Source organism: Dysidea avara, chromosome 1, assembly GCF_963678975.1.
Source record: "Dysidea avara chromosome 1, odDysAvar1.4, whole genome shotgun sequence".
In the NCBI taxonomy this organism is placed as follows: Eukaryota; Metazoa; Porifera; class Demospongiae; order Dictyoceratida; family Dysideidae; genus Dysidea; species Dysidea avara.
The window spans coordinates 62,454,911-62,477,524 of NC_089272.1; the positions used below are offsets into that span (position 1 = coordinate 62,454,911).

General features: G+C 36.4%; 2 protein-coding genes and 1 long non-coding RNA gene across 3 annotated transcripts; 2 read left to right on the forward strand and 1 right to left on the reverse strand.

Annotated features, from left to right (window-relative positions):
• Positions 1–8,785: 8,785 nt before the first annotated feature.
• Positions 8,786–16,176, reverse strand: LOC136240041 (uncharacterized). The gene is made up of 7 exons (XM_066030860.1): positions 16,049–16,176; positions 12,877–13,234; positions 12,537–12,819; positions 11,589–12,263; positions 10,896–11,235; positions 9,804–9,873; positions 8,786–9,234 (listed from the first exon to the last, which is right to left on the reverse strand). The coding sequence occupies exons 1-7, from the start codon at positions 16,148–16,150 to the stop codon at positions 8,942–8,944; spliced, it is 2,121 nt and encodes a 706-aa protein (XP_065886932.1). The 5' UTR covers positions 16,151–16,176; the 3' UTR covers positions 8,786–8,941.
• On the forward strand, positions 8,823–12,405 carry LOC136240071 (uncharacterized). The gene is made up of 3 exons (XR_010693643.1): positions 8,823–11,035; positions 11,608–11,838; positions 11,885–12,405. It is a non-coding gene; the product is annotated as an uncharacterized lncRNA (long non-coding RNA).
• Positions 16,177–16,290: 114 nt separating the features above from the next.
• On the forward strand, positions 16,291–22,364 carry LOC136240044 (uncharacterized). The gene is made up of 6 exons (XM_066030862.1): positions 16,291–16,598; positions 17,967–18,330; positions 18,638–18,926; positions 18,983–19,738; positions 20,597–20,960; positions 21,983–22,364. The coding sequence occupies exons 1-6, from the start codon at positions 16,398–16,400 to the stop codon at positions 21,998–22,000; spliced, it is 1,992 nt and encodes a 663-aa protein (XP_065886934.1). The 5' UTR covers positions 16,291–16,397; the 3' UTR covers positions 22,001–22,364.
• The last annotated feature ends 250 nt before the right edge of the window (positions 22,365–22,614 follow it).

Sequence of the window (22,614 nt, forward strand, 5' to 3'; positions counted from 1 at the left end):
ACCAGCTAAAGAATTCAAGACTATTTGAAGCCTAAACATCAATGAAAATGGTCTGATACAGCAATAAACTGGCATTATTAGCCAATTATGGTGGCATAATTTTGGGAATAATGGGCAATTCTCAAAAGCATAATAGGTGATTTTTTGAGCACTGCTCAAAAGCATAATGCTCAATTTTTGGAGCATAATAGCCTCATGCCTAGTTTCAGGGTGATACCACATTCACAAGTCAAATTACAGGTTGCCAAGTACATGCAATTGAAAAGGCTATAAGACTTCTTTTTGCAGACCGGGTCACATTTAATGATTTCTCTAAGCACTATAATTCAGATATTCATTTGCATTGGTTTTGTCTTTGCATGTGTGGATTAAGATTAAAAGTCATTCGCTATTCAGTGTTCCTAGTAACAGAAAAGGTGTTTCAGCATCAGCCTACAATGCTTTGATGTTAGTAGAGCAGTGATAGCTAGTAAAAATGACCAAATTGTATGCTTTGTAAACAAAGCATGAAACTTTGCACATAGCTACCATGGTATGAAATGTGTTTGAAATAATTATAGTGCCATCACAGTTTGACCTTTGATGCATCCTTACAGCTCATTTTATGCCCAAAATAGTGACCTTTGTCAATATATAAACACTCAAATTGTTCAAACTGGGTGTTAAATGGAAGATCTTTATCCAAAAAAACAAGTTGATACTTGTTGTAAATATAATCTACCCAAACTCATACTATAGAACCTCTGCATGTATTATGCACAATGAAGTTGCACACACCTCACTAGATGTTACATGATTTATAGGTCATTCACCAATTCCACCCAACATTAAGAATATTACAGAACTGGTGATTCCAAACATGGCCCCTAAATGGTTTGAAATGGGTCTCCAATTTGGCATTGATGAAAATGAACTGGAAACAATAAAGCATGATAATAGTGACAGTAAGACAGCTGCTAGGATAATGCTTACAGAATGGCTAATGAACACTCAGAAAGTGAAGTCTTGGGACTCACTTTTGAGCTTTACAAAGTCAGTCTGTGGGTTAGAGCTGTTTAGCTAGCACTTTGATCAAAAAACTAAGGTAGCTTTAGAATACATGAACACAAAATGTACGAACAGTATTTTAATACAGTACAGTTGATCATATTGATTGCACATATTCTGTGAATAACTACATATGTATATTTATATAATATCCTTTATTCCATATACTGTACTTATATTTACAGTATTTTTGTACACATGTTTGTTTGCAGTATGTAATGTGGGGTTATTTTAATATATTATATAATCAATAAGCAGATGCCTCATGGTATAGAGTAACTGAGGAATTCCCTTTATAGTTCATGAACTTTGCTATTATGTCACCACTGGATTAATTTACTTGGCATTATGTAACTACAAAGTACAGTCATTAAAAGACCCAAGATATTGAATTGTAAATCCTTCGTACAAAAAGTTATCCTAAGGTTTCACCTGTAAATAGTTACCTTATTTGGAAGGTTTTGTGAACCCTTTGGTCATTGTACTAGTTGATCACATGAGAATGATATCATTAATTATAACAAGTACACAAAAAAATTTGGAATTTTCTACTAGAGTAGAGACCATAGCACATCAATAAAAAGTACTGAAACAAGTTGGAGTAGTTTATTTTATTTTTATTAAAGCTTTACAGCACAAGGTCTGTAGGATACCTGGTTCTACAGCCTGCTCAAAGACATTAGACACAAAGACATTAGCTACATAAGGTGTGTTTGAAAAGTTGCAGGAAGGAGAAAAAATCCATGACTGGACCTAGTCTCGTGCCCAGACCGCTTTTTTTCTTTTTGTGTGGGGGCGGAGAAAAAAAGTTTCTCCGCCCCCACACAAAAAGAAAAAAAGCGGTCTGGCGGCACGAGACTAGACTGGACCTAGGTAGCCTCGAACCTGCAGCCATCCGATTTACTCTCGAAGTCCATGATATTAAATCACAGTAAAAATCGGATGGCTGCAGGTTCGAGGCTACCTAGGTCCAGTCATGGATTTTTTTTCCCAACTTTTCAAACACACCTTAAGTAGTTAAAGTCTAAGTAGCTAAAGTCTTTGAGCAGGCTGTAGGACCAGGTGTCCTACAGACCTTCAGCACTTGTGCTGTAAAGCATTAATAAATAATAAATAAAATAAAAAAAACAATAAGAAGTGTTATATCCCTACTGTGCTCATGCAAGATACCATAACGGAAATGCACAGTAGGGATATAACACTTCTTATTGTTTTACCAAGAGTATACTCCTCCCTCTTCTATTATTATGTACTCTTGTGATTTAATATCATGGACTACTCCAACTTGTTTCAGTACTTTTTATCAATGTGCTATGGTCCCTACTCTAGTTGATAATTCCAAATTTTTTCGTGTACTTGTTTGTTAACTTTTTTTGTAAATAATTAACCCCCACATACCGCATCTGAAATGGCGCCACGCGCCCCAGCTATATCAATTATCGTCTGAAAAGTGAAGTATCCATTATGCTTGGTTGTCAGCTATGTTCACAGCAACACTAATCAAGAACTTTTCCGGAAGCACCTCTACAATCTACGCATACCAAAAGAAATGGTGCCACGCCGCTTTTTATTAATTATCCGGCGTCTGAAAAGTGAAGGATCCATTACGCTTCGCTGTTGGCTATGTTCAACCCATTACACAGCAATACGAATCAAGAATTGTCACCTTTGCAATCAAAATAGCCACTATGAAAAATACGGACGATTTCCGTTACGAAGGGAAGCCTTCACGTACTTGCACCAAATCGACACCTTTCCTTGTCAGCAAAGATGAATCACAAAGTTTGACACTGGTAAGCCCATGAATAATGCATTGTACGTACTGCGGTATGCCAAAATAAGGGGGTGTCACGTAGGTACGCGCTGTAGGTAGATCTGCGACCGCGGTCAGCAAAGACTTGACTGGCCGAAATTTCGCTTTGACCTGTGACTAAGAGCCTTTTTCGACCTTTGACCGGTGACTTGACGATATTTCAGCACTTTTCGATTGTGGGTTGGAAGCTTTTACCCTTGACCGTTGAATTGGCACGATTTTGGTGGCCTTGACCTTTGACTTAGACTTTGACCGTGGTCGCAGATCTACCTACAGTGAGTGCCTGTGTGTCACCCCCTTGCCAAAAGGCACCTGTCGGGCCAAAGTGACGTAGAACAGTGAAAAAATCAAGCCTGTAGCCATCAGTCGGTTACTTCCTTAGTCAGTCAGTAGAAAATTCCGTTGAATAAAAAAATTGTAAAATTCCGGTGCAACTTGTTGAAAGCGTTTCAGGTCGATCTGAAAGCTTGTTTGGGCTTAGTTTTACCTCACCAATACTGCCTCATCGTCGTCAGGGAAAATTGAGGCTGGTTTTTGGGTGATTTTATTTTGTAGGCCACGCCTACTCCTTTGTCGTCCCTACTATACAGTTACTATCGTATTGTATGATAGTAATGTAGGGTTTGTGTTTTTCTACTGAAAAATCCCAACCAGAAACCAGTGTTTATTCTTGGATTTCTCTTTCGGTGCGGGAAATCAGGAATTTGTAGGGACAAATCACCTGAAGTGTAAATGCTACAAGTTCAGAACCATATAAACAGTTGATAGAGTTACCTGACTATAGTTATATGGATTAGCATATTTTGGTGGGTCAAGTTTCTGTAGGAGCTTGAGCTCAAGTTCATTATTATATCAGTGTACATAATTATGGTAAAAAAGTTCAAGGACTCGTGTACTTTTTAATATAATTATGTGTAGATATATATGGATAAAATCTTTTGATCACTGGTATAAGTACAATACGAATACTGAAATATGCAATACACACAGGATTACCTCAGCTACGTGTTTGGGTTTATCTGAATGTTCTATGAATAGTAGAGTGCTCAATAAGTAAAATGTGTACTGTATTGTTTTCCTCAGTGTCATCAGCACTGTATATGTAGCCTTTTAATTATATACCCCAGAAATTTTAGAAAACTAGTTGTACAGTATGATAGTAACTGTATAGTAGGGACCACAAAGGAGTAGGCGTGGCCCACGGAATAATATCACCCAAAAACAACCTCAATTTTCCCTGACAACGATGAGGCACTGATTGGTTAGGTAAAACTAAGCCCAAAAAAGCTTTCAGATCAACCCGAAACAGCTGCTACAGAATTTTTAAAATTATTTATTTAATGGAATTTTCTACCGAGTGACTGACTGACTGCCTGATGCCTTCAGACAAGCGTAACTCGATGACGGCTAAGGCTATGGGCTTGATTTTTCACTGTTCGACGTCGCTTCAGCCCGACTGGTGCCTTTTGGCATACCGCAGTACATACAATGCAATCTTCATGGATTTACCAATGTCCTTCTTTGTGTCCCATTCATCTTTGCTAACAGCGAAAAGTGTCAATTTGGTGGTAGCACATGATGGCTTCCCTTCGTAATGGAAATCATCCGTATTTTTAGTAGTGGCTATTTTGATTGCAAAGAGGAGCTTTTCGAACAGTTCTTGATTCATACTGCTGTGTAATGGGTTGAACATAGCAGACAACGAAGCATAATGGATACTACACTTTTCAGACGATAATTAATATAACTGGGGTGCGTGGCAATATTTCTTTCGGTGTGCATGGATTGCAGAGGTGCTCTTCTTGATCCGAAATGTTGTGTAACGGGTTGAACAACGAAGCGTGATGGATACTTTACTTTTCAGACGATAATTAACATAGCTGGGGCACGCGGCACCATTCAGATGTGGTATGCATGGGTTCACCAGTCATAATAATTATTTGCAGAAAAAAAGTTTACAGACAAGTACACAGAAAAATTTAGAATTTTCAACTAGAGTAGGGACCATAGCACATCGATAAAAAGTACTGAAACAAGCTGGAGTTGTGCACGATACTAAATCACATTAAAACAATAAAAAGTGTTATATCCCTAATGTGCATATCCCTACTGTGTATTTCCATTATGGTATCTTGAGCACATTAGGGATATAACACTTCTTATTGTTTTACTGTGATTTAATATCATGAACTACTCCAGCTTGTTTCAGTACTTTTTATCGATGTGCTATGGTCCCTACTTTAGTTGAAAATTCCAAATGTTTCTGTGTACTTGCGACTATATACAAGTTCAGGGGTTTTTGGTTCTAGTGCATGATAATGAATGTTTCTTGAAGGTTCCATTAGTAACACTTTCACTTTAACTTGGGATATAAGTTGTAATTTATGCATCATAGTTGTGGATGTTGTGTGCCTATATGTACCACTGCGTAAATCATGTATGATAAGTACATAAGTATTGTTGATACTCATTTCTGCTAAGAGGAAGTTTTATATGTTTGCAAAGGTTTTACTTACCTAATATGATATGATATGATGCACCCCACTAATCTGAGTATGCTAAATACATACATTAGGTATATAGATGTAAACCTTACCTGTATATAGGACTTTATTATTAAAATTTTAAACTTACTTGCAATACCTACAGTAATTGTTACCCACAAATATCAAATACAGGCAGGAAGTGATTGCCACTAAATCAATATCACATCAGTCAGTCACTATACCAGATACCAAAGTCGTAAAAGCATTGCATTGATATTGCAATACTGTAGTTAGAACATTTTCTTCACTGTAGGTAGATAATACATTTTTGCAGTATCAAACTTCTATTGATTCAATTTGTGAGCATGTATCAATAATGAATTAGAAATCTGAGCTACGTTTTTGTAGCAGTGATGTGAAGGGGCTGGCCTTTACCTACTATAGGGATGGTTGATTTAGAGATAGATCTTCCATTGTGGCATGAGTTTAATTCTCATTTGTGTGTAGGTATGTATTTGTGTAGCATAGCATCAGCCTGGTAATCAAAAGGATCCAGGTTCAATGCCTGGTTATGCCAAATTGTTTTATTGTTTCCCCTAGCTTGAGAAAGAAACTTTAATTTCTCACATTGCTCCTGTCTGAGTGTCTACCCAGCTGTATAGGAATCATCCAATGGCCACTCAGCAGTAACATCAATGGGCACCTGGAGTTTACCTCAAGCATGCAAATGCCTTATTGTTCTTGTCTCATTTAGTGATGTTGGAACTTGCAACCTCTCTCTGTGAGACCTGGACAGTCCTCTGTGGGTTACTAGCCATGCCCCAGGAATATTTTCCTGCATAAGTGCCTGGGTGGTGCACACTCATCCCAGTGCTGGTTCGCTGGACGGCAATAGCTGTGTTTCACATGGCTGCATGGACTTTGTTTGTGTGTGTGTGTGTGTGTGTGTGTGTGTGTGTGTGTGTGTGTGTGTGTGTGTGTGTGTGTGTGTGTGTGTGTGTGTGTGCATGCCAACTGTCCATGTCTCACATAATGGGTGAAGGTCTAGGTGGGATTCAGGTGCGCACACCTACACCTGTTAGATATATGGTAGAACCTCCTGTGGGCTTCTACTCCTGCCCCAGCAGCAAGAGGATTTGCCTGCGCTGAATCTTAGTACTGGAGTAGCATGTCCGAGTACTGGTTCACAGGGTAGGTATGGCTGTTTAGCATGGTAGCCACAGGCTTGCTTTTGTGTGTAAGTGTGTGTGTGTGTGTGTGTGTGTGTGTGTGTGTGTGTGTGTGTGTGTGTGTGTGTGTGTGTGTGTGTGTGTGTGTGTGTGTGTGTGTGTGTGTGTGTGTGTGTGTGTGTGTGTGTGTGCGCGCGCGCACACACGATTATGATTGTCAAAAGGATAGCCATGTAACTGTATCTTCTATACAACATAGATACTGTTCACACTTCAAGCATTATGAATCCTTAGTAAGAGCTTTGGCTGAAATCTAATAGTACAGCATGTTTTTGGCTTCATTCATTCAAAGCTACATATTACAAAGTCTTGTACACTTATATAGTCTGTAGTAGCTGAAGGGCTGAAAGCTTGACAATCTCACTGTGGAGTATACAGAACTGTACCATTTAGTTAAGATAATGGTGAACTGAATGAATTCACTGGGATGCCTCTCTAAATGCTGATGTTATGTGTGTAGAAGTCAAGTCACAAATTTTATTATGATAACTATGAAAGAGGTCCAAAACAAAGCCTAGCTATAGCTTGAATAAAGACCACATTTGTAACCGGATTTGTGTCCATACACATCCAATTTACCAACTTTGACAATTCATAATTTGAGATTGGAAAGAGGTATTGACATGACATTTGGTTAGTAGTGACTACCAATATAGCTGCACAAACATAGAAAATTTCAGGTTTGTATGTTTCTTGGACATTACGTTATGGCCTAGCTTCCAAGTTCATAGAATTGGATGTGTGTGGAAGACCCCTATTCGCAAATCCAGTCACATTTATTGTAATTACTGGATCAGACATGCAACATTTACATACAGTTAGTCCAATTGGTCATGAAAAGTTAAATTACCCTATTACATAACAAAGTCAGTCACGAGTTGATGATAGCTAAGTATTTTGTAAATGAGTGTTTAGTTAGTCAAATGTTTGTTGAAATCCAATAGTACATCCTCTGTGTGGCTTCCTTACAATGTCATGTGCAGTCAGCAATACACTAGCTGTAAATCAACAAATTTCCTTAGGCATAAACAAACTGTTAGAATGTCTTATTGCTTAAGGTTAGACTGTATGTGGAAAGCATTGTTGATATCCTCCATCCTTTGGAGTTTATGGAGGTAAGAGATATAGTCAATATTCTTTTGTATCATATACATTGTCCTTTAAACATATCTATTTTAGTGATCCCTGTTTAAAGAAGACTTAAAGATCAGTGAGAAATGAGAGGGATGTATCCTTTCAAAAACGTCTTGAGGATTACCAATGTACACAAGCTATCTAAAGCTCAGCACAGCATATTGTATGTTTTCTTGGAGAGTTAAATGAATGAATACTGAAGTACCTGGTTCTGTTGTTAAAATATTGGATATTTACAACCTCCATGTATTTTGGTGCATGGAGGTGATGCTTCCCATACTCTTAAAGTTTCAATCTAACTATAATATAGTTACAATTAGACAATCACAATGTAATAAGAAAAACTGATGTAGTTCTAAATGTCATATATAAGTTGATAGTATACCATTTTAAATTAATTACACTTGTACTGTTCCACTATATAGGGATGGTGTTGATCATGACACTACAAAAGTATTTATATGACAAACATATATAACTTAAAGTGCTGTCAAAACTATTGTGTAGTATTGTTTTGCTGCACACTTTTGTGAACTGCTCATCTTGACTTAATAATTATGCTGTACTAGCTCATCTGGTATACATACATTCAGCATATGATATGTCACAATTGATTGTCCTTACATTATAATTAGTAACAACAATATGTATTATTAGATACAGAAAGCCTTCCTATTAAGAATTCACAAGTGAAACCTGTTACAGCAAATGATATTCATATTAGATTAGCTATGTGTGTTAAGGAATTTATAACTCAATACACAGGGTAATCACTGTACATAGTGTGAAGTAAATCAATCCAGTGATGGTCACGTATAGTGAAGTTCATGAAGGAGTGAGGGCAATTCCTCAGCCAGTTTATATCGGTAAGGTAATTTTATTTCTCTTGCTTAATATTAGAGTTGCATATAGCTATAAAGTTTGGGGTGAGGAAAGATGCCTGCGCATACAATCTTTTGCCAAATTTAAATCCACCATTTTTTCATCTCAAATATAATCTGTATTACCATATCCTTTTTTGCCAAACTCTATTGCAGTTCCCTCCAGCATTCCCTGCTACTGTATATGGTAGCAATACATAATGTATAAAGCCTGAAATGAACTTTAAGCATACAAACATAATGTACAATTGATAAGTCATAAATATACAATCAATTAAACAAAAACATTTACAAAATTGAAATACAAACAAATTGTGTGCTCCGTGTGCAGTCTATAAACACATTGTCTTGTCAAGCTACTTCAATTCTTTTGATCAAATTATTGGCTAAACAGCTCTCACCCACAAACTGGCTTTGTAAAGCTTCTAAAAGTGTATTCCAAGATTTCTCTGTCTCAGTGTTATTAAACCATTCTGTAAACATCATCAAACAAGCTGTTTTGCTGTCATGATTGTCGTGTTTTATGTTGTTCAATTCGTTCTGGTCAACACCAAGTTGTACACCCATCAAATACCACTTAGCAGCCATATTAGTGATCACCATTTCTGCAATGTTTTTAATGTCCAGTGGAATTGAAGAATGTCCTGCATGGTGATATATGTAGAGTGACGTACATACATGCGTAGTATTGCGTACCAGCTGACAGTTAAAATTGAATTGTGTTGCTATTGTGTTGCTTGATATTTACCATTCATGTCCTGGATAATGGCACTCTTCCATTTTAAAATCTACCATAATTGTGACCTGATTTGCAAAAAGGGTCTTCCACACACATCCAATTCTATGAATTTCGAAGACCATAACTTAGTGTTCAAGTGCTAGATAAGTCTGAAAACTTCTCCATCTATTAAGCTATGTTGGTACTCACGGCTGATCAAATTTCAAGCCATTAGCTATTTCCAATCTGAAGTTATGGATTGTCAAAGTTGGAAAATTGGATGTGTGTGGAAGACCCCTTTTCACAAATCCGGTCACAATTATACATTATAGGATCTGTACAATTAGATAATAGTACATAATCCAGGCAGTTAGGTAAGGTATTGGAAGTATCACTTATTTTACATACATCATGCTAGCATACAAGTCTCAACACCTGTATACCTAAGAAACTATACATTACACACTGTGTCACATTTATTGCACATTCACCTACCAATTGAAAGCTGATGTGCTATTGTACTGGTGCTGGCTGTATCTGAGAATAGCTGACTGTCATGAGAGTGCTATATGTGCCATGTAGAAAAAAACAGTTAATTTTGACCATACATATATGCCATGAAATAACTATGACTTTATCATGAAGAGTTAATTTGTCCCCATGGAATGTACCATGTAAGTCATTTCATGGTATACCATGGATTGTTTCATAGGCCATGAAATGCTTATGCACATCAGAATTCATGACATTAATTTCATTGCAATGTAGAGATTTCATGGGTGTAGTAAACATGAAAAGTTAAAATTCATGGGAAAAACCAAGGGAATTTTCATAAGTATTCCAATGTTCACGGCAATTTCATATTTTTGTATCTGGTAGTGAATTTTGCTGATCAGCAAATGTAACATTATTTTTCTATTTTCTGACAGAATAGGCATCACTAAAGATGTCACCAAATTTTGGAAAATCAGTCCTTGATGTCAAGTGTGAAATATAATTAGAACTTTACAAATCATTGTGTTACTAATTAAGACACTTAATGCATTTGTTGGATCATTTCACAGATTCTTTTTGTAATTCAACATATGAATTAATGTTTTTAATCACTGACTGTAACACAAACCGATAGCATAAAGTACCATAATTGTTTAAGTTGACATTAATTAAGACTGATTGTCAAGTTGCATATTTGTAACCATGCATGCTTACACTGTATCCAGTAATTCAGTACACTTATTATGCCACTATATGCAATATAGGTAGCTAATAGATAGACTGACAGACACACAGACTGACAGATAGATAGATATGTATACAGTACATGCCATAGGACGTGGATTATAAAGGTTTCCACTTTCTCACTCAGGTAGTCTATAAATCAAACCACACTTTAAATTTCAAAAATATACACTTTAAAGCTATACCTGCGGGGGGTATTTTTTAATGTCTATCCTTAATTTGTCGAGTGTCACACTGCACTACATAGCTGCAACCAGGAGTGAATATTCACTCTTGCTGCAACTGATATGATAAAATATTATTACGTATTCATGTTATAATTTGTCATAGATCTACATAGCTAGTTACCTCTTGAAATTCATTTTGTGCACTGGCCAACTTTTTATATGTGGAAATCAGTTCTGTGTAGATCACATCATGTCCAGTGCCAAGGGTGGATTGTTGCAAGCAGGATAAGAAGGACTGGAACCATTGTTTATGTTTTCTAGGTAAAGTGTGCACCAAATAAACTGCTTTTTCATAATGTGTCTTGCTTTTATCAAGTAAAACCTGGCTATCAGCATTATTAAGTAGCTTTTCAGAGCACAATAGTGGGTGAAGAGCATAAGCATCCAGCTTTGCAATTATGATTGCACGGTTTTTTCTCAATGCCTTTTTCTTTATCTGTTCACCACCAGTAGTATCAGTCCTATAACATGTAATAGAGTTAATGATGTAATGTCATGATGTAATATGATGTAATTTATGCATACCTGTAATATAAATACTGCGTACTGTATAGTTTTAAGAGTTAGGTACTTTCAGTTATTAATTAATGCAGTAGTCTGTGTGCTGCCTTTACTCGTGTTGCCCAATAGCCTATGCTTCTCTTAGATTATAGAACACTGGGAAATGAGGATGGGACATAATTCATACCAAATTTTGTTGTTTTACAATGCAATAATATGATTACTGTACATGTATACACATCTAATGATTCATTTTGCAAAATACAACATACGTACATTATTTTATTCTGTGAAATACGACATGTGTGCATACCCATTTTTATGTGATGCAGCTTGAATACTGGTGATTGAGCAGCTGTCTTGCGACTCTGCAGTAGATAGGTGGAGTGTGAAACTGTAACTTCCTGTAGTATTATTTAATGATGCTGAGATGGTTTCATGATCTTGTATGGTATTTGCGTCTCTACTAGATGACAAAATGTTATTGTGAGGTTCTCTTTCTGATGGCTGAGAAGTAGATTTGAGATACGTGATTTCTTCATTGCTGGTGTCATTTGTTTTTGGTATGTTTTCCTTTGAATGGAGAAGTTGTGTTGATGTATTTGATAGGGCAACTATATATTCTGTGCCTGCCTCAGGGGTTTGCATTGTTGATTGACATGTTAAAGGATTTTCATCAATGTCAGTGTTATTTGACCGGGAAACATGTACATGCAGTGCAGATTCAAGTCTGCTAACATTTGAAAATGTATTATTGGAGTGTGTCATACCAATACTGTGGTTGCATTGGGCTGGAAAAGAAGAGCTACTAAAGTTGTTGGTCATTGGTTTTGAGGTTGGAGAATAGACTTCATCACATGATCGATCGTCACCATCCAACTCATCTTCACTGTCTATAGAGTCTGAAAGGATACCAGAATCACTGAAGCCACGGCTGCGATATTGAGAGTGATCAGTAACTTCAACTTTTTGTGGGATACAAGTTAATCTGATCAAAAAATAAAACAGTATAAGTTCACTAATAAAATGCATGGATAATGTGATGTGTAATTGCATATAATTTCTGATTGAATGGTAGTCAAGTTTTAATGAAACCAGCAAATAGATTGTTTATTGTGTGTGGCTTATCATGTTTACAAGTTAGACACTCCTACAAGAGCATAATGCATTAATTTAGGTACTATTTCCAAGACTGTTTGAATACCCGTGCTAACAATAGTAGCTATCATTATATCAAAGTTTGTGACATCATTTAACTAACTTGCCAAGACTTTCAAGACAGTCACACATCTTTGAAGATTCCTTACAGTTCATCCACAACAAGCTTAATCCTTCAGCACTCTCTCCTCTAACTGCTATGAAAACAAGAGACTCGGTATAACCAAACCATTTAAGCATGTTTGAATTCCAGATGTGAACAAGTGTATTTTGATTTGAGCAATCATATAGGTTGAAAGTCGAGCCACAGTCAGCTGCAATGTATAAGCCTTCAGTAATGTTGAGCCCTGCACTTTTATGAGTGATATTGACAACCCATGAATAATCTAAAGTAGTCAAATGACACAATGAATATTTATTCATGTAACTAGCTAGAAACGTACCAGGATCAAACTCCGATGAATCATCATGTCTAGCTATGAAGTTCTGTGGAACAAGGCTATAGTTGGGTTGCTCAGGGATAAAAAAGTATGGGAGATCACAAAACAGTGTGCAAAATTTAATCCATTCCTTTTCTTCAACATCTGATGTGGCACAAAATGAGAACAGTTCACTACCATCAAATGATCTCAAGATAACTTTTCTGTCTTCTTCTTCTTTACATACATGGCCAACATTAATGAACAGAATTTCTTGTGTCCATGACTTTCCTCTGGCTGCAGATTTAACATCCTTGAATAGCTTTAGTGCAGCTGGTTGGTCTACTCCACATGTGGCCTTTAAGTATTTTACCTTGTTAGTCTGTAAAATATACATACATATTCAATCCCACAGACTTTCATGACTTACAACTTCTTACACCATATATTGTACTATAATTTGCAGCCTATATTTTGACCAGATTTGCAAAAAGGCATCTTCCACACACATCCAATTCTATAAACGTGGGAGACCATAACTCAGTGTTCAGTTAACATATATACCTGACCTTTTCTCCATCTGTCAAGCTATGTTGGTACTCACTACTGATCAAATTTCAAGTCAATAGCTTTTTCCAGTCTTACGTTTTTAGTCGTCCAATTTGGTAAATTTAATGTGTGTGTGTGGAAGACCCCTTTCCGCAAATCCGGTCACATTTACAGAAAGCAAGTATTTCATTAAAGTAACTATATACTTTCAGCAAGTCTTTCCAAAACTTATGATTACTGACAGAAAATAATGGAGCACATGACCACTAGCCCAGAGCACCCATGCTATTATAATATTGATTACAACAATTATTCTGTATATACCTGTGTGGAACACTGTAGAGTCATAATGGAATCAAACCATTATAATTTAGTTACAAACTTCTGTTTAGTAGCAGAATAAACTAATTTCCTACATGCTTGATTTTTCATGCATAATGATGGTCTAAGGTTGTACTGTACTATATTTACAACAGCACAATTTATACCTTAATTTGCTGTTAGATTTTGCCTGAATAGGAATCAATTAAATGCTCCCAATAATCAGCTTTCATTATTGATTCACAGTATCTACATGTATGACGTTTTAAAGGCCTCCAACAGCTATACAAGATTTCATTACATAATATGGGACTTATATGCAGCAACTATAGCAATTTATTTGTTTGCAGCCTTGCAAAATATGATATCTTCAGTGACATGAGGGGAAGTAATCACTAAAGTGGGACTGGCTTTACATTGTCTTTGACTTTGGTACTGTATTACATGAGTGGGTTTGAAGCTGAGACAAGTATCCTTTAAAGATGAACCATTTTTGACACTATTATGTACGAGTATTGTTGGGCTAATGCAGGTTTGATACACTGAACGTAGAGTTAATGTTTTAGCAGATTGAGAATACACAAAAATACAGTATTCCCAACTGATAGCTAGCTACAATACAATGTTAATAATACTGTAATTATAGCAGCATAATACCCATGAATTTTATTATTTGTATACCATATATAGGCAACCAACAATAGCCTGGAATTGTCAGTAACTTTGTATGAAAGCCACTTTAGTTGGGCTGTACATTCCACCTAACGCTACTATATATTAGATACACTGTAGATTGCGGTCACTGTTTTTAATTCACAAGTTAGTATCATATCCAGGGCTGCCAGAAGGCCCATTGTACCCACTGCAATTCAAGAACTGATTTGAAAGGTGGCTCAAGATTAAGGAGTATATAATCATCTCCTACTTGGTGGTATCAAATACACAACTACGTGTATGGTTAGACAATAAAATGTGACCAGATTTGCGAAAAGGGGTCTTCCATACACATCCAACCTATGAACTTGGAAGACCATAACAGTGTTCAGGAAAGATACAAACCTGAATTTTTCTCCATCCATTACCCTATGTTGGTGCTCCCTTCCAAGTCAATAACTTTTTCCAATTTCAAGTTATGAATTGTCAAAGTTCACAAATTGGATGTGTGTGGAAGACACCTTTTTGCAAATCCAGACACAAACATGTTCCATTTTGATTAGTAGTAAAAATGTATACATTAATTCGGACAACATGCAAGCCAGAAAACTAGCAGCTGAAGATATTGGTAGAATGAGGACAACATTCCAATGTGACAAACTAACCCTAGCTATTCAACTCAGAAGAGTTAAGCATACCAAATGACTATTCAACATCATACTGACGATCTGTATTGCCTGGATACACTATATGCAGTACAGCTCACACAACTCACCTATGCAATACGTGACCAGATTTGTGAAAAGTGGTCTTCAACGCACATCCAATTCACCCACTTGACAGACCAAAAAATTAAATTGCATCAAAAGATGCATCCAAAACTGAAACTCAATCTGCTTATCAGTATGGTGTAGCTTGCTTCAGACTAAATTCGTCACCTGCATTATAGTTAGGCAAACGTAATGTGTGTGAGGACCCCTTCTCACAGATCTGGTCACAAATGTTAGAATTAACATCTCCATCCTGGCCAGATTCTGTCCAAACAGTCAGCTACATAACCAAAGGCAATTCAAAGAGAAGAACCTAATTTCAGTCATTGACAATCTGAAAGTCCTGTGGATTGGCTTGGACAACCATACTATAATGTGTGATTCTGCCCACTAAGGTACCAGTTTCACTTCTGAGAAAATAATTCTGGCAAGGCCATGTAAGGAGTGACTGGATCTGGCTAGCTTAAGAAGCTGGCTAGCTTAAGAAGCTGGCTAGCTTAAGAAACTGGCTAGCTTAAGAAGCTGGCTAGCTGCGTTTTGTTGTAAACATTTTATTGTTATAACTATAATTATAGCTATACAGCTTCCTTGTCATCCCCATGCACTTGAATCTTGTTCATGGGATTGGCCCTGCTAGTAGTCACATAGCTTGTGACAAGCACTATATTTGAACTAGCAGTGTAGCGGTAGCTTTTTTTGTGGTTGCATCGGTAGCTGTAAGATTACTGTAGGTATACTGCAGGGCAGTCAACTCACAGGCTGGTTTGCCCAGGGAATGAAATCCCCTAAATGATACAGTCACTATCAATTTCAAGTGCTAACTAATAATTAATCCGCCAAATAAAATAAACAAAGAATGAGAAACAACACAGCTTTGTATAACACGCACTTCACTGGCTAACCTTCCCAAACCCGCTTGATACTAAAATTTTTCCACTGTATACTACTCGTTCATTCGTATTCATCATCGGACCAGCCGTAATTTTAGCGATATTTTGTGGCATGCCTGCAGCATGCAGTTTGCATGGACTGTGGCCAGCGATGAAGGACAGTCAACTTTAATAGGATTAGTCACATGACCGAAACACGTGACTTTTGTTTACATCATAAACCAAGAAATTTTGTTGCGGTTATGTATGTGGGCGTATCACCTAGGAAGGTCATGTGCTGACTGGTGCAACCTTTAAACGCAGAGAGTACAAAGATAGATCTTGAGGAGCCGAACATCAGTTGAGCTCACACTAGTGCCTGATGTCTACACGTAGCCTACCATATTTCAAGAGCAATTTACTAGACTACTGCGAAACGGTTCGCCATCACGGTGATTCGCTACCAGCGCAAAGAAGAGACCGCGGGAGAGAGATCATCTCGTCACAATCGAAGTTCACCAATAACTGTGAATCCAGTCGAGCAATTTTTGCTGGTCAAGTGCAGATCATTTGTAGTCAAAATGTAAGTAGCTACGTAGTCAGCTAACTATTAAATCCACACAATTAACTCATCACAAAATTTTGATAGCTAGCTATAGACATTACAGTGCTAGCTAATACATAAACAGTAGTACAGACTTAGCTGTAGCGAATTGTGCAGTTCAAAATAATTTTAAGCATGTAGCTATATAATATATATACATAATGGAATTATCAATAAAGAGTTCCCCGGGGCATTGACTTTCAAACTTGTATTTAATTCAAACGTTTTTGCAAGCTGACATGTATATTATGAATATTTTGTAGTACTAACAGATTGGGAACGTACACGTGTTTAATGATGGGGTTATTCACACTTTCATACTACCATTCGGTACACATAGCTACAGCAGGAATTTTTTCTTTCAAGCCGGCTAACTCTTAAGATTTCCCTTTATTCAGTTTGTGCTTTTTAGATGATCCAGGGTCATGTGTTGCACCATTTATTATATGCATGGTCCTCAGATGTCCAAAAGCAAATGACATGAGGAATCTACTACACCTTGTGCTTGTTTAGGATTTTATGCATCAAAAGTTCTGTGATTTGGATGTCACTGTGTTTCACTGCTTACAATAGGAAATATTGCAGCATAGCTGGTAATGGTTAGCTATAAATATTAGAAAATATGGCACCATGATATATTTGTTCTATAGCCAATATCATTTTATAGTAACTGTACACGAGCTTCTGCAAATGAACACAATGATATTTTGTAGTAATTGTGTGTATAGAGTTAAGTCAATTTTCAAGCTACCAGCTGCAGTGTTGTACCCTCTGCATTGTACGGGTGTCAACTAACATTTGGCACTTTACCATGTTCATTGTGTTGGTGAGATGTGTAAACATAGTTCTTATGTTGCTTCATGGGAAATGACGTTAACAACAATAGGTCTGTAATTTTACTATATCACAATATCCTGAATTAACTCTTTCCGGTAGATATCCTCCAGATGGTGACATCATCAATTACACTATAAAATTTGTCATGAATGTACTTATTCTACTGACTCACAATTTAAATCATAACATGTTGATTAGGTTTATAGCAATGATTAGTGGGGAAGTTTTGTATAAGAATTGCTTTAAATTGATGTCCTGAATTACTATCTGCATGCCCAGATATCCAAATAATACAGAATGTCTGTTTCAGCTCTGTTAAACTAAACTGTTGCTTTATTTGCTTTGGTGGTCAATTTATAATCACAACAAATTGGAGTTTGCAGGTTGCACAATAAGATCTTAAGAACTTGTGGATGACAAAATGTGCTTTGCTATTGATTATAATTTTACAGATACATGCATTATTATAGCTACATAGCCACCCTACAAATTTTTTCTGTATGTTCTCAGGATCACAAGAGCAAGTACTTGGAGGCTTTCTGTGGTGACAGTGAAGATGGACCGGCAAGATTAATAATTTCTGAGGTCACTACAAGCAATGACAAGGTTGTGATGCAGGATATTCTGTTTACAGATGTTAAGCACGTTAACTGTACTGATGACCGAATTAGAAAAATTGTTGAATTACAAACGCTTGAGGATGGTAATTACTTCAAATTTTATGATGACTCCGAAACAGACACAATGAAATGGTTCAGATATTGTGGACTGCTCTCTGCAATTCCATTTTGTACCATCCCAAAAGTTCCGAAGGAGAATTTTGTCTTGCAAAGTTCCATTGATAAGTATACCAACCCAGAAAGATTTAATGCAAGTATGTGTATTGCTGTGTAATATTGTTCAGCAGTTGTGTAATGGCATTAATGCATTACGGATCTTAAACTTCACATAAATATAAACTTGCATGCTTCAATTATGGCAGTGTGGGAGAACACTGCCACTAAGTGATGATTTAAACCCATTTCCTTTAATACCTTATGCAAGTTATATTCACAGTAGTACTATACCATGTGTAGTAAATGTGCACTAAAGTAAACAAACAGTCATTATTGGCATAAACAGGTTTAATGAATGTGTGGTCAGTTACTATATGTGCTGATTAAATGCTATGTATTGTGTAGCTTGCATATGGGTGGTCCACATACTCCATGAAGGAATTGTTAAAGATGACACCAGCTTGACTGGACTCTGTGTTATCACCATTCGCAACAGTGACTCCACATTTAACATATATGACTATCATAATAGGAGGCAGTTGATTTCTTGGGATCGAGGGGAAATAATCCAATGTGGTGGGGTTGAGTCACTTGTATTCTTAGAAGTAGGAAGGCAGTGTAGTGGTGGTTCAGGATTATTATGGATGCAACATCCAATCCCACAGGCTATGACACTACGACAATGCCTTCAGAAGTAAGTCACGTGAAATCATCATCCTAACATGTTTTCATATTGTGCACACATTGCAGGTTTATTTATTTTGGTCCTGAAAGTGTCAGTCAACCAAAGCCACCTGTATATTCTTTACCATTCCATAATGTGGAATCTGAGTCAGCAACAAGCAGGGTTCTTCTTACAAGCAGTAGTAGCTGTGAATCATTTCACTTAAATGAATATGTTAACCAACATAGACACCTCCCAACATCATATTCCACAACTGTGCATCCATGCAATTTTGCCACATCCAAACACCAGCATGCAGTGAAAAGGTACACACCTGTGTTACTGCAAAACTCAATAAACTCACTCTGTTCAAGTGGGTATGTATCAGATGCCAATAGTTTATGTGATACGCTCAGTAACGATTTTCATACAAGCATTACTAGTACTCTAACATCTAATCCACGTGTATCCTGCGAGTCTCTTGATAGTTTTATCAAGGACAAAATAAGTCATTCAAATAACAATACCACAAGTACCATGGACAGGATGCCTAATGATGCCTTAACTCCATCATTCCAACTAACACATCAATCATACGATCTTCATTTTGAGAACTGCTCCATTCACAATTCTTCAGTCAGTAGTGTTGAACGTATTTCAGAATTAAATCCTCTCCAACTAAAAGGAATTACAAGAACTCCTTCCTATGACTCTTGCTGTCTCAATGGAGAGCAGTTTTCCAATTCCAACAGGCCATCAGCAATGAGCAGTCAGCAGTACTGTTCTGAACATTCACAAGTTTCTTGTGAGTCAATATCTCTTACAATGAGAAGTATGAATAGGTCAGTACATTATATTGTGAGTGTTCATAGTGTGTTGTAATGGAACAATTACATTAACAACTGATAGGTATATCCATGAAAACCACTGTTACAGTAAAAGTTACAAAATACTACTGATATGTGACCTCGATCAAACCAACATAGTTCAAAATCATCTTAATATAGTTTCATTGAATGTACACTACAGATGAAAGAGTTTCTCCTTTGTATATAATCACTATTAGTACGGATTTGATTGTGTAGCTCTACCATATTAGGGTTCATCCAGCTGGGTGGATGGTGGGAAATGTGTACAAAATGTAAATGTATCACTAGAATTGTACCGTATTGAAAGCCACATTCGAATAAGCACCTGGTCCTAAATGAAGGCCAGAGAGCGCTACCTTAATGCAAGGGGTAGTACGAGATTACAATATTTAATTTGTAGAGTAAGCCTTACTACCAACTGCTGAAACCCGTGACTTGTTAACAGTTGTCAATAGCAACTGCTACAAGGAGCAACCAGATTTTTCAGCTGGTTCACTAATGAAATAAACACCCAGGATTTTATACGAGGAAATACAGTATTCAATTATATCGAGGAGAGAGATAATGGAATACACCAAGTCATCCTTCCAAGTTCTACAAAAATAGTGAAGTGTTTAAAATGTGAACATTTATATTTAGTCAACAATTTTAAACCGCAAACACAACAACATACCAATAGAGATGGTTTCACTATATTAGCAATGTGACAGTTACCACGTGTTATTACACACTTCAAATTTTATTGTAGGTCATTACTTGACCCAAATATAAGTAATCTGTAATTATGTATTTGCATATATAAGCAGTTTTATATAGTAATGTATCCTACAGGTTATCCCATTCTGATGTAGAAGATAGTACCTCTCCTTTACCATCAATTGAAGTAACAGCACTTCAGAAATGTTCCCCAGTGATCATGCAGAAATTGAATTTACCAGCTATTCTACCACACTTAATAGCACAACAGATGGTTACCCAGAGAGAAATTGAAATGATGACAAATCCATCTACACCTGATGTTGATAAAACTGCACATCTTATTTCCATGCTACCCAGTAAGGGTGATGGATTCTTTGGAAAGTTCGTACTTTGTCTTTGCCAGTCAAAACTGGCGACAGCTCATAATGATATTGTAAAGTCTCTCACAGTTACACTAAATGAGGTTAAAAGTGGGACACTGAGAGCTGCTAAAAAGGTAGTTAACAAATAAGGAAGTTGATACACAATACATGCAGAGTACACATTAGTTGGTTCCTTATCATATAGCCATTTATCATGCAATCGCACAGAAACAAAACTTGTTCACAAAGAACGGTTTGACAATTCGACCACACTTGTTTAGCAACATAGAGACTTTTGTGACAACAAGTATAACATATAATTTGAAGAGAAAGTTAGTGTAGGTTAAATGAGGCACTCTTGACACATAGCTAAGGTCAAGCATAACTATTCAATTACCATTTACAACACATAGTAAAAAATAAGTAGTGAATACAGTGGCAAATAGTGAATGTCACTGCACATTTTAGTGACCGTCACTAAGAATTTCCAGTGATGTTCACTATTTGTCACAGTATTTACTACTTATTTTTTACTGTGCATTATATGAACGCTCTTCATTCAAGCTTATAGTATACTTCTTTTGATAAAAGCAGTTACACTGTATCTCAGTGGTAGTAGCTACAGGTGCATGCTACCTAATTTACAGTATTCGCAAAGCTTCGAATTGTGTTACCACATTTGATTCTCTTGCCAAACCTTTTACAATGCTGACACGGTGCAGTTTACATGTAATGTGATGCCAATGAAAACACTATTTGTAACTATAGCTTTAAAATATAGGAAAGCTTTGGTTGCTAGCTTTAATAACATGTGAATCAGTTAATTTGCTTATATTGTATGACGGTTGACTTAAAGGTGCTCATATTTAGACTTCAAAAGTATGATACTGAAAATAGACTCTATAAATTCTATAGTGTGCTTAGTATTATACTGTAGACCATGCTCTGAGGCTAAACATAGTAAGTGTAAGCAATCGAAGAGATTAATAGCCATGCTATCAAGCAGAGGGCTGGGATGTACATATAGTTTATTTCTACTAATTCCTGTGTTTAATTGTTACATTGTTATGAAGCTGTTTAGTTAAAAGTGATTTTTATTTGTATGCATGGTTTGTTCAAGAGGTTTTGTATTATTTTAATGTGTGTTTTTCAACAGGTTCCTCTAAATCACTGAACTGCTAATTATTGTGAATGCTTTGAATTTACTCTGCAAAATGATTTTGTACACACCACCAGAATAATTATGTTGTATTTTTGTTTTGCATTGTACCTATATCTCATTCTTTTGTATATAGTCATACAGTGGGCTTGGTCATATTTGACATTCTGTTATGAACATTCACTTTTAATTTACTTATATGTACACAGACTTTATTTTATTTATTTATGATGTACACAACCCAGACAGTACAGCACATGTGCTGCTCAGCATGATATTAAGAGAACAGTATTACAATTGATTTGTTTTTATTATTACTCTGAAGATATTGCACATTCTATTATTTTTAATCTAAAAGTTATAATGCTAATAATCTGTAGTATAATTAATGTTAGTATGGTGATCCTCAAAGTTATATATAAATACATATGCTGGTATGATAAATTAATTACATGCATGCATGTGGGGATACAATATGTGACCAGCCTGCGAAAACACCATATTTGCCTTTTTCATTGTATCATAATTTTCGTATGCAAAACTTGTATGAAAATTTCTTGCACAGAAATTTTTACAGAAGATCGAACTAGCTAGAGCGGTCATTTATGTAAATCATACAAAAATATTTT